Genomic DNA, 14,595 nt, shown 5'->3' with positions numbered 1-14,595 from the left:
CCCGACGGCCCTCTCACCTGTCGCCTGCCCCCCTCTCTCTCCTCCTCCCCAGTGCAAGAACCCTCCCCAATTCTCGACAGTCCTCCCTCCTCCTCCCCATTGCAAGAACCCTCTCCGATCCTCGACAGCCCTCCCTCTAAAAAATTTTAAGACATTTACGAAAACTCAACTGACCGGAGAGGATTCTCGCGTTGGGAAAGAAGAGGGAGGGGGCAGACCGAGAGGAGGGAGGACCGTCGAGGACCGGGGGTTCTCATTTTGAGGAAAAGGGAGGTTGATTTTTTTTTTTTTTTGACTAAATCATGTTAAGCCGTTCTATAAGAGAACGACTCTATCCTAAGACGATTTTATGGGAGGACGATTTTGTTATCCAACATGTCCACTGAACCCGATGATGTTGGACATGCTAAGTTAATGCATTTACTTTCGATAATATTTTGATAAATATTTTTAAAAAAATATTATTTTGATAAATTATTTTAAAAAAAAAAATATTTTGATAAAAAATCCATGTTTCATAGATAAAAATAATTTTGTAATTACATATAAATGCCGTGGTATTAATCGGAAAACAATTATAACATTAAACTGAATTTAAACGTTTAATTGATATTTGTTCGCACAATTTTGAGAACCATCTCCTTTCTACAATGTCATGGTATCCATTGGAAAACATTTATAACATTATACTGAATTTAAACTTCTCACTTATTGCTATTTGTTTGCTTAAGCTATTACTTACGGATATATAATGCATACGACCATCATTCTTACACCTCAATCAAAAATATATGACCAACATTTTTAATTTTATGTCCCAAATAGCGAGACACGAGCTAAATATAATCATCTGATACAGCATAAGTTACCGACAGGCCGTAAGAAAAATTTAAGACAGGTCTCAAGAAAATAAATCAGGTCCAGAATACAAAAATTGTTTTATACATCAAACGTGGACTTTCCATTTTACAGCAATCTCCTTGTCCTAGATTCGATTCATGTTCCAATGCATACAAATCCGCAGTTTACGGTTATAGGGAATTTGGCTTTTTTCCCTCTTTTTCTTTAAAAAAAATATCATGCAAATTTGACGTGAGGATACTGTGCAACCACTGTTCACTAGTGATAGCTTCCTTATTATTTGGTGGCAGACAGATTATTCAATTTCGTTAGATGGCAGAGAGAGCCCGCAACATATTGTGAATATACCTCTAATTAGGTAATTCGGACGACAAAACAAAACTTTTGATTGACCACAGATTTAGAAGCTAAAACATTGGCATGCAACAAGTTGGCATTCACATAGTATTTGCTGCCATTTTAGATCAGGGTTATTCACACTATTACAGTCAACAACACTAAATTCTGAGACTAGACTAACATCTCAGAGATCTCGAATGGCATAAATGTGGGAGGTAGAGAAACAAGGACATGTCTCGGCAAGAATAAGTTGCAAATGGATAACAGGATATCATAATATTTATTTGATTCAAATAACCTAGCCAGCATTCAGTTTTCGATACTCAAGAAAAAATCGGAAAAAATAAAAAACACATATACATGGTAATGGAAGATTTTCTCCAGTCCTATATACCAAGGCTAACCATCCAAAAATTGAACAGGAATGGAAACTAGGAAGGTGGATGAGAAAAGGAAAAGGACTTTTACCTCCCCATCCAATAAACAGACCTTCCAACCATCAAGGGATCATTAAACAGAAGTTGCACCTCAGGAAACTAATCCAGGCCGTGTCAAACAGATTCTAGTTGTCATGGATTCTATCTGACTTGAGTGCTGCCGTTGTCCTGCATTTCCTTAGAGCCATGTGCGCCAGCAAGCTGTTTTGATTGAGCAGGAATGCGGGTATCTCCTGCAGTCTGCTTCTTTCGTCTTGGATGGCCAACAGTAGCAGGGTCGACCAATGGTCCGGACCATGTTGTTACACTTCCTTTCTGGTAGGGGAACACTGTGCTGAACGAAGCTTCTGGTGGATCAAAGACAGGATCCATATGATGTGGAGAACCTAATGGGTAACCAAGCACTCCATCTTCATGTGGTGGAGGGAACTTTTCGCTCTTGCTCTTTGCATTTGCATGGGTGATGAGGCGCCGTCTCTGCTAGTAATAAAAATATTTTCTTCAGTAATTCATTTGTAAGAAAGCAATATTAGCATAATTTCGATACTGCACCAACGTAGTCAGATAAAATACAGAAATGAGAAACCACCGCATGGGCAGTACTTGGCCACCAGATTACCATTTCCTCTATACATTGTTCATCAATGAAGAGACCAACCATTGAAATGAACAATGGGAGTAAAATATGAGTATAGCAGCTGACAATTGCTGTAAGGATCAGTGAGATGCTCTCACAAATATATGAAGAAACAGCAAGATAGTATCCAGAGTAGCATGCGTCCAAGAAATTTATGCACAAGCTAAAAATTAAAAAGATTATTGTTTCAGTAGAAACTTAAGTGACCTGAGCTGCCATTGAGTTAATAATTATCTAAGATAGTTCATTCTGAACCAGTAATTCATCTTTCCACATCATGGCAATTAGAAAATGATCAAGAACATAAAACAGGCAGCTGGCAGTGATCATTGGTCACACTAACAAATATTAACAAAATGAATAAAAGACAAGCAATAGAAATAAGGTGGATCATATATAAGCTTCCTCATTACCAACAACAGTAATTAAGATTTGTAGCCAAAAAGAGAATAAACAAAAAAGAATGAATGTAACGACAAGCTCAAGCAATACCATAATTGGTAAGACAAATCATAAGGAATAACAGTTCATCTTTTATTGAATTAATTTTTCTACCAAGCAGATATTTGCAATTAATGACTAGAATTACACAGACTTTTGCTGGTCCTAGCCAGAGGGTCTCTACTAGATTGTTGGCAAGAGTGAAATCACCGAGCATACAATAATACCATGCAAGGATTCAAATCTCCGCGAAACACCGGGATGGAGTACCATCCCATATGTCAGGGCAGGGCCATCTCGCTAGCGTCCCAAGTGTCAACATAGGGCGGAACAGCGGCGCATCCCATTTCATGGAAAAACCAGGACAGCCCTATCCCACGGGATTTAAAACTTTAATACCATGTTTTATAAAATTCTAGAAAAACATCAATATTTTAAAACAAAAAAGTTTTTAATTGGTGAGCATACTATGCACCATTTGATTAAATATTTTCTTATTAATAAGAAAAAAATGACCTTTAAAAAGTTTGTGTAAGTGCATACGATATATCATATACTCGTACTGAATGAGTGAAAACATACAGCATCCATCACCAACTTTAAATGAAACAAAACATGCTTATGCCTGATTGCCCATGTTGCATCATCATGACATCCCAAAATTTGATTTTCAGGTACGTATCACACAAATATGCAGTGTTTGATCCATGATGAACATGAGGTAAGACAGGAATGTTAGAGGTAATATATGCCTACATAAGGTTGTCATTCATCTGGACATGCACCTTGATGCAGCTTTTCTTGAGTGATGGGTAGAGGCCATGGCCGATTGTGTATATTACTACAAATGACGTGTACAATCCAGCAGAGTAATATGCAATTCTGACATTCAAAACTTGATTGTACAAGGCTAAACATCTGTATAGTCCTAACCACAAAAGGAGCCTTTTCATACCAATTAAATCTATGAAGAAGATAACATTGACCTGGACAGGTTCTAAACCACCATTGTTAATATTTGTCAGGGATTAAGAAGATGTTTTGACCATATAAAGTGTTAATTATAAACAAAAGTTTTAACCAGAACCACAAAGAAAGATAACATTAAATGCTTAGCATAGTGGAGAGAAACATGTTTGCTTTATAAAAGAAGCAAAATCACAATAGAGCAGTTGAAGCCACAGCTTGTTTGACATACGTCAAGGTTTGCTTGGATTTCAGCATTAGCCTCTGGAGCAGGAACTGCCTTGGCAGCTCGATCACGTGCACGTGCCTTCTTAACCCCATCAGCATTGGCCCTTCCGGCAGCTCTCAACCTACATGATGTGAATTGATTTAGATATGTTAAATAAATATTAAAAAACAATTGTAGAAGTTATTACAACTATCTATATGCCAGATACATGCAATTTTCAAAGAGGAGATGTAACCAATGAACATGAAAGTCATGCTGCAACACAAACAATCATGTGATGCACAAAAGTATATATACATACATGGAGAGAGAGAGAGAGAGAGAGAGAGAGAGAGATGGACAACACATTCAATCTTCGATCTTTCATAAAAGATTTAACAATTCAAACTCGTTGGGAAATGGATTGACAATTATGATGATTATGACATGTTTTAATGCATGTAGATCACAATCAGTAAAGTGGATTCCCAATTTAAATGTTCCATCATGTTAGCAAACTAGAAAGCGCGCACTACCCAATTTTACACCCATATGATGCATAAGTTAGAAGTCACCAAAAGATACAACCTTTGGTATCCAGGGCTTTTTACAAGAGAATTTGCCCTATCATTAATTGCAACCAAGTACTAGCATACCGATTAACCAATTTTCTGATGCTCACTCTCAAGGTCCAAAGTTATTGAATGGTTCTGGAACAAAACATGCTACCTCTTAACCATTGTGAGTTTGAACATGGATAATTTGGTAACAGTCAACCAGATGAGTTAAATAGATTCCTGAAGATGATGTAACATGGAAACTTACCAGAAATTTTTCTTAAAACATTTTCTTTTATCATGCATCTAACTATATCAAACTGCAGCACCGATTCTTTTAAGCACTGGAATGAAATATTTAATTTTATCTTAAAATGAAAACAATTTTGCATTTCATTATGAAAATCAAGTAGAGCTAGTTCAACTAGAAAAGGATTATGCAGTGCTGCCAAAAAATATAGAGGCATATGTTACATAAATTGAAGAGTCAACAAGATCCTGATTAACAACCTTCTGGCTTCTTCATCCCTTAGTTTAGCATCCATCTCCTTGCTTGGAGGATATTTTGGCAAGCTCGAAGGCTCACATGCATAAGGCTCGGTTGTGAAGAACTAAAAAAGCAAAAGCACAGATCATGGAAATAATCTTATACTGAAAAGGACAGCTGAACATGAATAGCTAATTTTCTGAGAAGAAAATATCCAAGTATGATTTGTAAAAGAAAAATGTGGAATAGCTCAAGCTTGAGACTTGCTTTGCATGATGTACTGTACATACTAACATGCAATTTGTGAGTCAGATAAATCCAAGAAAACTTCATCAAAGAGCCTCTTCTTGTCATCAATGCACATTAATTTTTATATTAGGTGACAATTAAACACCTTATATACTCATGTATTCATGTCTAACTTCATCCAAACTAATTTTACTACACATCACATCAGCATTCTAATCTAATGCTCATAAAATGTGCTTATACCCTATTCATCAACAAATATCTCAACTAATGCAACATGATAACGCCAAAAGCTACCTCGTAACTGTTCCCTTTCGAACCTATAGCAAGGCACGTACATCAAAATATTCATGTTTGAAAGCTAAAGAAAAAGCCCACCAGCTTTGACATGGACTCGCCTTCTGAAGGTCAAAAGTATTTTCAAAAGGATTCCATGCACATTTATAGGTAATTCCCACACAGCCACTCTTGTATAGCTAATTTTCAAAAATCATTTTTTATGATTTCCTATTGTAATAAATTCTATTGACAATTAAAACAGTCCTTTGAGACATCTTACAAAATCAATATATTAGCAAAAGAATCCAATGGAAGAAATGCAAAACAGCTCATTTTTTAAGCTTCTGGAATATTATTTGAAATAGAACAACAAGCTCAAATAAAGGGTTAGCTGAGACAGAAGGAATTGTAATGCATGGGTTAAAACTTTGGATATCAATGGTGAAAACATTTCCAGAATATTGTAACTTGAACAGAATCCGCCATTTTATGCAACGACCCACAACTTCACCCAATAGCGCTAGGTAGAGGTTGTTATTCAGGTTCCTTGGTTCAAAAGTTGTTATTTGGTTCCTTGGCCCCATCTAAGTACCCAAAATCTCCCTAGCATACAACCAATGTGGGACTAAACAAACATGGGCCCACACATTCTATGGTTGTGGTTCACTAATACCACTTAAAGATTGCAAAATATACATGCAGTGGCATTATTGGCAAAGGTTTCATAAAATGAATTTTGCCCTGAAGTTCTATGTGCCAGTTGGATGCTTTCCTTCATGCTCCAACTTCATCATAAGTTCGAAGCAAGTAAAAACAAGTAAACTTACCTTTCTTCTAACCATAGTTCTTTGTTTTCATTTGTTGTGAAGGAGTAGATATTAATGGGTAATAGTAAAATCATCCAGCCTTATCCCAACTATCTAAGATCGGTTTTATAGAACCTCATTTGCCAAGTATTCCTCTTCAGGACCACCTCTAATATTATCTTGAAGTTCTCTACATCTGACCACACAATATTCATATCATTTTAGATCTTTGCCTCCTTTTTGACAACCTTCTACATAAATTGAACCGTCTCTCTTTACTGGAGCCTCCTCTCATATAGACAAACAAAACATATTTCGGATCAAAAACAATGTTTCAAGTGATTTGTGCCCCTATCAACCTGCACCAAGAAAGCTTTCCAACAAGCAGCATACCCTTATAAAATACAACTCCAAAAGAATCACATTATAATTTCAAACTCTTCTTTGGTGTAATTTTTTATTTAAATATCTCTTACTTCTAAACCTGGAACATGCAAGAAAACTTTCCTACATTGACACATATAAGGACATGAAAGTGACAAATGTCCAGTTCGAGAAAAGAAAATTCTGGGTATATCAGTCCCATTTTTTGATATTCAACTCATAAGTAGTGGAAGAAACTATACCACGGTTCTTGTACTTGTTATATTTGTCCCTCTGTGGCAAAAATCAAAGAGTTATACTCAGCATGCTTACATATCAATCTAGTTGGGCCAGACTAAGTCAAATTTACTGGAGTATAAGCAGGTCATGCTGGCTCCAGTCAGATTACATCAGGTAGGGTCTGAAGGGTCTGATTTAGTTGGGTTAAGCTGGTTGGACTGGTCAAGTCAGGTCAATTAGATATATTTATATCTCATTTTTCAAGTTTAGCTAGGTCAGGACTTGACAGGTAGTGCACAATTGCAACCCTAATTTTATCTTCTATAACAGCTAAAAACTCCAAATAAAAGACGTTGCATCATGCATATGTTAATAAATGTATCATATAGAAGAAACAACAAGCTACCAGTAAGAAATGTGTACTTCAACAAATTCATGTCCAAGGTTGCAAGGGCAATAATGCCAAGTTAAATCTAGAGTTCCAGAATAACATCAAATTTCACCTATCACAACTTGAAGCAAGATCGGAAGCTGAATTCTAATCGACTGCTAGGTATGTGGCTTAGAACTTCAACATGCATTCCCAAAACGAAAATAAAACATGAAGAATATGAAAAAAGAGAAAAGTTAGATGGTGTTAATAATGGAAGGAGGAGGGGAGAAATTCCATCAAAAATAACGAGGAGGAGGAGGAAGGAGATCAATAAAGAGACAACAGAAATTTGCTGCACTCAATAGCCGCAGAGTTCCATCAAAAATTAAAGAGGAAGGGAGGAGAAGAAAGCAAGAGATCATTAGAAAGATTCAAGATAGAAACTTGCTGCAATAATAGCCACTGTTGTGAGCAGAAACATGTTTAAAAAATAGAGAATTGATAAGGAAACAAAGTAGACAGGAAAGGATTGGGGGAGAAAAGGAAACAAACAAGAAAAGAGTGAAGATAAAAAAGGATGAAGATGGGCTAGTTGTTCTCAATAGGGGAAAGATAAGAAGAGAAGAGAAGCAGATCAAAGATTGACAGAAAAGAATAAGGCAAAAAGAAAAATGGATACAAGGTGTTTTGGTTCACGTCTAGTTAATTTGGAACACACACACACACACACACACATACACACAGAGAGAGAGAGAGAGAGAGAGAGAGAGAGAGAGAGAGTAGACACCAGCGAAGGTCCAAAAACAATGACACAACACAGCTTTATCTTGAAACCATAGATATATGTGCTGGTCAGTTCAGCACTCGATGGCACAGCATGGCACGAGAAAATACAGAATGAACTAGTCCTTACTAGCACAGAACAATGATACAATATTGGTTGCATGGTAATCTAGCACAGAAAAATGATATAATATTGGTTGCATGGTAATAAGTAGTACTTGGAATGCTCCTGTGCCAATGCATGCCCGGCACTGGCATGGCACAGCACAAGCTCTACCGGTACTAAGGCCACATGTGATACCTGAATCCTGGAAACTACTTTCGATGTGTATCTTATATGAATAGTGACAATGTACTCCAAAGAAGCCAAAATTCATCGCCAAAGATACCTGCCTATCAAATCAGAATGACTTGTGCCATAAAGGTATAGATAAAGCATCCCTATAGAATGTTTACTGATAGCAATGAAAAGGGCCAAAAAGTATACATTGAAAGTTAAATAGCACTCCTTTCTGTAGAATGTAAAATCACATTATTACAACATAAATGAAGGTAAGGGGAGAATGAGACACTTTGATACTTTGTCCCAGTGAAACATCCTAGGATAAGACCAGATGGAAAGGATAAGTAGAAAAGAGATGTAACAAGATTAAGAAGGTTTGATGAACGGAAAACTTACCTCACTTCTTAAGGCAGCAGTGGCAGTTTGACGTTCAGCTGGGTCAATTGAAAGAAGAGTTTCAATTAAGGGCAATGATGATGGTGGGAAATCTTTAAATGTCTCTTTTATGCAGCGTTTATATGGCTGTTGGGGTTTAAAAATTGTAGCATGAGGTAACTTTGACTTCTTCCAGTATTCCTCTGAGGGGGAGCCACACAGCTTGAAAATTTTATGCAGCTGTTCAACCTAATAAATGTAAAAATGGTTAAGCTACTCTGCATTAGCAATAGATACATGTGCTAGCAAGTGCCTCTGCAGGATGATTCTAGAACGAATATGCTGTAAGGCAGCTACAAAATTATAAATTGTATGTAATATTAAGTTTAATTGCCAAGATCCACCACCATGTCAATTCTGTGAGTTCTTAATAATACTTCAGATGTGCACGTGCACATGAATATGAAACCAGAAATTTAATTAGGTAGATTGATCACCTACAGGGCATAATTTTAGGGGTTGACAATTTAATGGAATATTTTTTAAGAAGAATATAATACATAAGCAAGATCCACCATGTAATGTGAATATAATCTTTGGTTAACCAGATTGTCAGCGTAACAATATTACTTGAGTGATAAAGGAAATCAGTTAAGGTCCAATGTCTCCCCAGTTATCACACACTGAACCTGAGCCAAACAAAGCAGACCAATTACCCAGCCAAGGACCAAGGCTACTTAGAACAAGCTCAAGCAAAAGCCAATCCCAATGCGGTTCAAATAGTTGGCCTTTATTAGGACCCTGGCGCAGGGCATAATTTTATTTACTTGCAAAGAATAACATTGATCTTTAATAGGTGCTCAATGTCTACCTTGGCCTAAAAACTGATTTTCGACATCTTTTTTTTATAAATGAACCCAACTTATATTTAGATTATAAATCGATAATGGGCATACATCCTGTCAAAATTGTTTCAACTGAAAAATGGAACCCAAAACTAAGCCTAGCTCTGCCTGGTCATTACCGATTTTCATCCTAGGCTCATTCAAGGCAGGATTTCACTTATGCAACCATCCAAATGGCATTGACACTGCTTCATGTTACTAGCATGAAGTAAAAGAAATATAGGCAAGTTGCACAACTTGGATACCCCATTCACACATTAGAACAAGGTTACTCATAGCATAGGATTTTCATATACATATTCTAAGACTATGTTGTTGTATCTCAGCATCATTTATTACAGCGAAGTTTATAAAATGCCTGATATCATTTCTTATCTTCTAGCTGATCATTGTCAGATTATTCTGACTGACTAGTATTTCACAATCCATGGACAGCCGTTCTCCTGTATAAAAGTTTCTTTGTAGAGTAATACATCAACAATGACAAAGAACTAACATCAGTCAGCATGCAAGTCAGAAAAGTTTGATTAAAACCTTCACGAATCAGACTTCACACAGATGATGTCACATAACATGGATAAGGCTTATTGGTCAAGATTAAGTCGGCACTTGGCACTGTGGTAATATCAAAATTTTCCCTATATCCCTAAATGAAAAGGTGGTATGAGAAAAAGTAGATAGGAAAAATCAGAATATGACATCACAAAAAGGCAAACTAGTATAAAGCATGGTGTTACATGTTTTAATAATTGTTAAAAATTAAAGATCAAACTGGTAATAGAGAATGCTTGGAATCCTAACCCCGGAATGAAATGAAATGAAATGGTTTCCCAAAAATTCATTATGTGCCTTCAACCATCATCACTTGTAAGCTGATAAGATATTATGAGAAAAGAAGGGGGAAATAGATTTTATAGGATAATTTTGAAGTGAGATAGAACATACATACAGGCATAAGACAGAAAGTTTTATTAATAAAGAGTGATGAAGAAGGACAAGAAAGCAAGAGGATGAACAAAAGAAATGAAAAAAGACATTATATGTGACCCCTATCTGAATAGGATGGTTCGCCTATATTTTCCTACATATACCTTACCAACACAAGTCAATTTATGTCTTGATTTGTACCACTTTCTGTCCTATCACATCTTCCTCAAGAATGCAAAGCACCACAAATTTTTTAAAAAAGGTAAAGATCACATATTTGTCACATTTGTAATATGCACCTTCAATGACAATCAACCTCGTCATCTTCTTCATATCACTATTTAAGAAGTTAGCTGAGTCATCATCATATCTTTACTGCTAGTTCACATAAATGTTGGGTCACTCATTTAGTAACTTCTACCAGACCAGCAAGTCCAGCATATGCCATTGCACTAATTTGTCGCCTCTTCCTTTACTGTATTAACTAGAGCTGTCCAATGAGCGAGCTGCTCTGAGAAGGTCAAGTTTTGCCTTATTTTGAGCTTGCTTGAGTTGTAAAGCAGCCAAACTTGAGCTAATCCTAGGTACTCTGGCATCAAAAAATACATACAATCTGTTATTTTGTTTTGTATGGTATCTTTTGTACTATTTTAATGATTGTAACTCAAATAAACCTATTTTAGTTAAATTAAAAGTGAAATTAACATAATTTAATATTATTTTCAGTTTGCTCATTCCTTCAACCATCTCTCCCAACCCAACACCTCCCTCATCTGTCAATGACTCAATCTTAAGGCAACTATGTAGCACTCTACCAGCTGTCAATAATTGTTGCAAGTCCAAATGCTCTTTCATATAAGAGACCATTGGCAATGAGCTACATAGGAGGGATGGCCCTTCATGAAATACCCCTAATTCCCCAAACCCTAGTGAAGACAAGATTCAATCCAAGTCACTTAATCCAATTGCCACGAACTTCACCAGCTTGCTAAGCATGAACCTTTATAACTCTTCTTTTTTCTTTTCTTTTTGGGAGGATATTTTTTTCCACTTCTTCCTTTTGTCTATTCCCTTGTGTCCTTATTTTCTCGATTTTCTATTTTCTATATATCCTCTTAGTTGCAATTTTTTCATTGAATACAAATGTGGGATATCAATTATGAGTCGATGTCTTCATTTTTTTTCTTGAAGCTTGTCAATTTTAGATTGAACTTTTAATGATGTGACTCATTTATCACCTTTTTACTCCTGCATTTGATTTGGATGATTAACATGTAATGTAATCATGCCATTAGTTTGATTGTAATTCCTATATGCTATAATGATGAATTTGATCATAATATGTATTATTTTAAAAGAAAAATATGGTTAATACTGTTATTTTTGGCCTTTTATTTGTTCCCTTTTTCAAAATATTGATTGCTTAAGTCACTAGGCAATCCACCTAGATGCCTAGATAGTTAGGATCCTGACCGACTACGGACCGCCTAGCGCAAACTTGAGCTCGTCCTGGCTTGCCTAAGTTCTGCTAATTGGAACTCCTATATTAACTTGATCGTATGTTTGCATTTTCAACAACATCTCACCTTCATAATTGCATTAATCAATTTACTTCCTCATAGAATCGCTTACTTACTATTAACTCCATGATTACCTGTCCCCCAGCAATACGACAAAATTCCTTGGACTTCGTCCTTGTTCTTGTATCCTAACCAAATATTAGTCCTATTAATCCATCTCTCATAAAAGACTCCTAGAACATCCAACTTAAATTCTGGAATGGTGCTACAGAGAGTTTGGTAAACTAAAGTAATGAACAAATGCATGTTCTATAATCAACTTATACTGTATTTATTCATAAAAAGTTGTACGTTCATTAAGCATCATTAAATCCACAACATCTTTTCCATATACACACCTTAGTGCAATATCATTATTATAAGGCCAAATTCTTATAGTTGTTATATTACTTTCCTAATGAGGATCAAATATCCTCTCAAGCAGTTACCACCAAGTTTCACATGCTTGTGTTTCAACAGCTATATACATAAAATAGCTCCAATTTTGCTTAATAAATGGAAACAAGAATGTAATTAAGACAGGTAAACCCGCTAGCCCAAGGCAGTTGGAAAGTTTCAAAAGGAAACAGTCAACAGCAGGGCATAGAAGTTACCTCAGTTCGCCCTGGCATTATAGGCTTCCCAGCCAGCAATTCTGCTAGAATGCAGCCTGCACTCCAGAGGTCTACGCCTACACCATAATCATTTGCACCCAGCAGAAGCTCCGGGGGCCTATACCAAAGTGTAACCACCCGGCTAGTCATAGGATGCTTGTTGTTAGGATCAAAGATAGTCGCCAACCCAAAGTCTGCAATCTTAAGAATCCCACCATTATCAATTAGAAGATTTGATCCCTTAATGTCACGATGCAGCACACCTCTATTGTGACAGTGCTCAAGCCCTGAGAGCAACTGATGCATAAAACACTTTACCTGCTCAAAAACAAAAAAACTTAGATAGAAATTTGCATGAAGATCACAGTTTTAGATATAATTGTACTGGAAGTGCATGAAAATTCAACCTGAGGTTCTGTAAACTTGATTCCGGGGCTAGCAGCAAGACCAGCCAAGTCATGCTCCATGTATTCGAACACTAGATACAAGCTACAAGACATCCTGGAGGTCACCAAACCCTCCAATTTCACTACATTGGGGTGATCCAACCGTCGCAGTATGATGATCTCTCTGGCCATAAATTTCACGCTCTCCGGCTCCAAATTATCGAACCGGACCTTCTTCAACGCCACAATTTTGCCTGATAATGTGTCTCTAGCTTTGTAAACATTACTATAAGTCCCTTGCCCAATCTGATGCACAAGAAAGATGCTATATTCAGTAACAAAAACACAAAAAGGAAACCAAGAAAAAGTGGCGGTAGAAGCAAAAAGATGCTTGCCTTCGCAAGTTTCTCGAAGGTATCGGCCCGGCGGGGCGTCCATCCCTTGATGGCCTCTCCAGCGACGATGGAGAGCCAGGAAGGCCAACCGGCGGCGACCTGCTCACCATGTACATGCCCCGGGGGGTTGCCCAGCCTAGGATCTGCCCGCTGCCGCCGCCGCCCGTGGGGCCGCTCCCCGGCCAGGCGCTCCTCCTTCTCCGCCCGGACGGCGGCGGTGGCGGCGGCAGGGGCATCGACGGCAGCGGTCTCGATCTTCGAGAGGGCGGCCTGGGACTTGCGGCCGGAGGCGACGGGGCGCGCGGCCCGCTCCTTCTCCCGCCGGAGCGAGGCGGAGGAGGGGGCGGGGGAGGCGTCTTTGCCGAAGGCGCAGCCCATTGCTCATCAGCTCATCGCCGCCGGGGCTCGGAGCGGGATCGGAGTTCCGGCGAAGTAGGACAAAATGGGAACCCTAGATTTAGAGTTCGGTCTCCTCTTCTTCCTGTTCCTCTCTCTCTCCAATTTTTTTAGGATTTTTTTACTTTTTGGGTGGGGAGAGAAGCCGAGTTCGGGCGATCGGTTGGAATGGAGGCGAGAAGGCGGTAAAAAAGAAGAAAGAAACAGGCGGTGAGCGGAGGTGCAGGTGAAGGGATCCCATACGGTATGATGCCTCGCGGAGCAGATCATTTGCGGGAAGGAGGACAGGAGCGAGTTGGAGAGTCAGAGTGGTGAGAAAGAGATTGAGGGATAGAGGAAAAAGCAGAGAAAGGAAGGTGGGTGAGGGGTATATGATACCCGGGAGAGAGGAGCAGCAGGGGAAAGGGAAATTAAAAGGAAGGAATGTGAGACACCTTGGCAGTTTGGGTCGGAGAAGGAGGCTTGGACGGTAGATTCTGGCTTTGGGTCCATCCTGGCTGGGCTTACTTGGCAATAATAATGAGAGGTTGACCAATGGGTGTTGGCCACGCTTTGGGGGATCGATTGGAATGAATATCCCGATATTATTATATTTGGTGATGTTAAGAGATTAATAAATGTTGATTAAGGATAAACTTTGGTTTTCCAAGAAGAAGTGTTAATGAATGAATTCCTTGGGAAGCATTTGTTAAGAAAATTGCTCCATTAATTACAAATAATGATACATCT

At 38.0% G+C, this 14,595-nt stretch overlaps 1 protein-coding gene across 2 annotated transcripts; it reads right to left on the bottom strand.

Annotated features, from left to right (window-relative positions):
* Nucleotides 1-1,450: 1,450 nt before the first annotated feature.
* Nucleotides 1,451-14,012, bottom strand: LOC105032126 (probable serine/threonine-protein kinase At1g54610). Of its 2 annotated transcripts, XM_073249999.1 has the most exons (7): nucleotides 13,471-14,012; nucleotides 13,097-13,381; nucleotides 12,690-13,007; nucleotides 8,706-8,933; nucleotides 4,957-5,057; nucleotides 3,914-4,031; nucleotides 1,451-2,114 (listed from the first exon to the last, which is right to left on the bottom strand). In XM_073249999.1, exons 1-7 carry the CDS (start codon nucleotides 13,846-13,848, stop codon nucleotides 1,779-1,781), a joined length of 1,764 nt encoding a protein of 587 aa, XP_073106100.1. In that variant the 5' UTR covers nucleotides 13,849-14,012; the 3' UTR covers nucleotides 1,451-1,778. The 2 variants fall into 2 exon arrangements, with proteins under 2 accessions (XP_073106100.1, XP_073106103.1); XM_073250002.1 differs by lacking the exon at nucleotides 8,706-8,933 and having other exon boundaries at nucleotides 13,471-13,994.
* Between the last annotated feature and the right edge of the window lie 583 nt (nucleotides 14,013-14,595).

Source organism: Elaeis guineensis, chromosome 1, assembly GCF_000442705.2.
Source record: "Elaeis guineensis isolate ETL-2024a chromosome 1, EG11, whole genome shotgun sequence".
Taxonomy (NCBI): domain Eukaryota; kingdom Viridiplantae; phylum Streptophyta; class Magnoliopsida; order Arecales; family Arecaceae; genus Elaeis; species Elaeis guineensis.
Note: the sequence above shows the minus strand (reverse complement) of the source record. Positions and strands in the feature narration are given on the sequence as shown.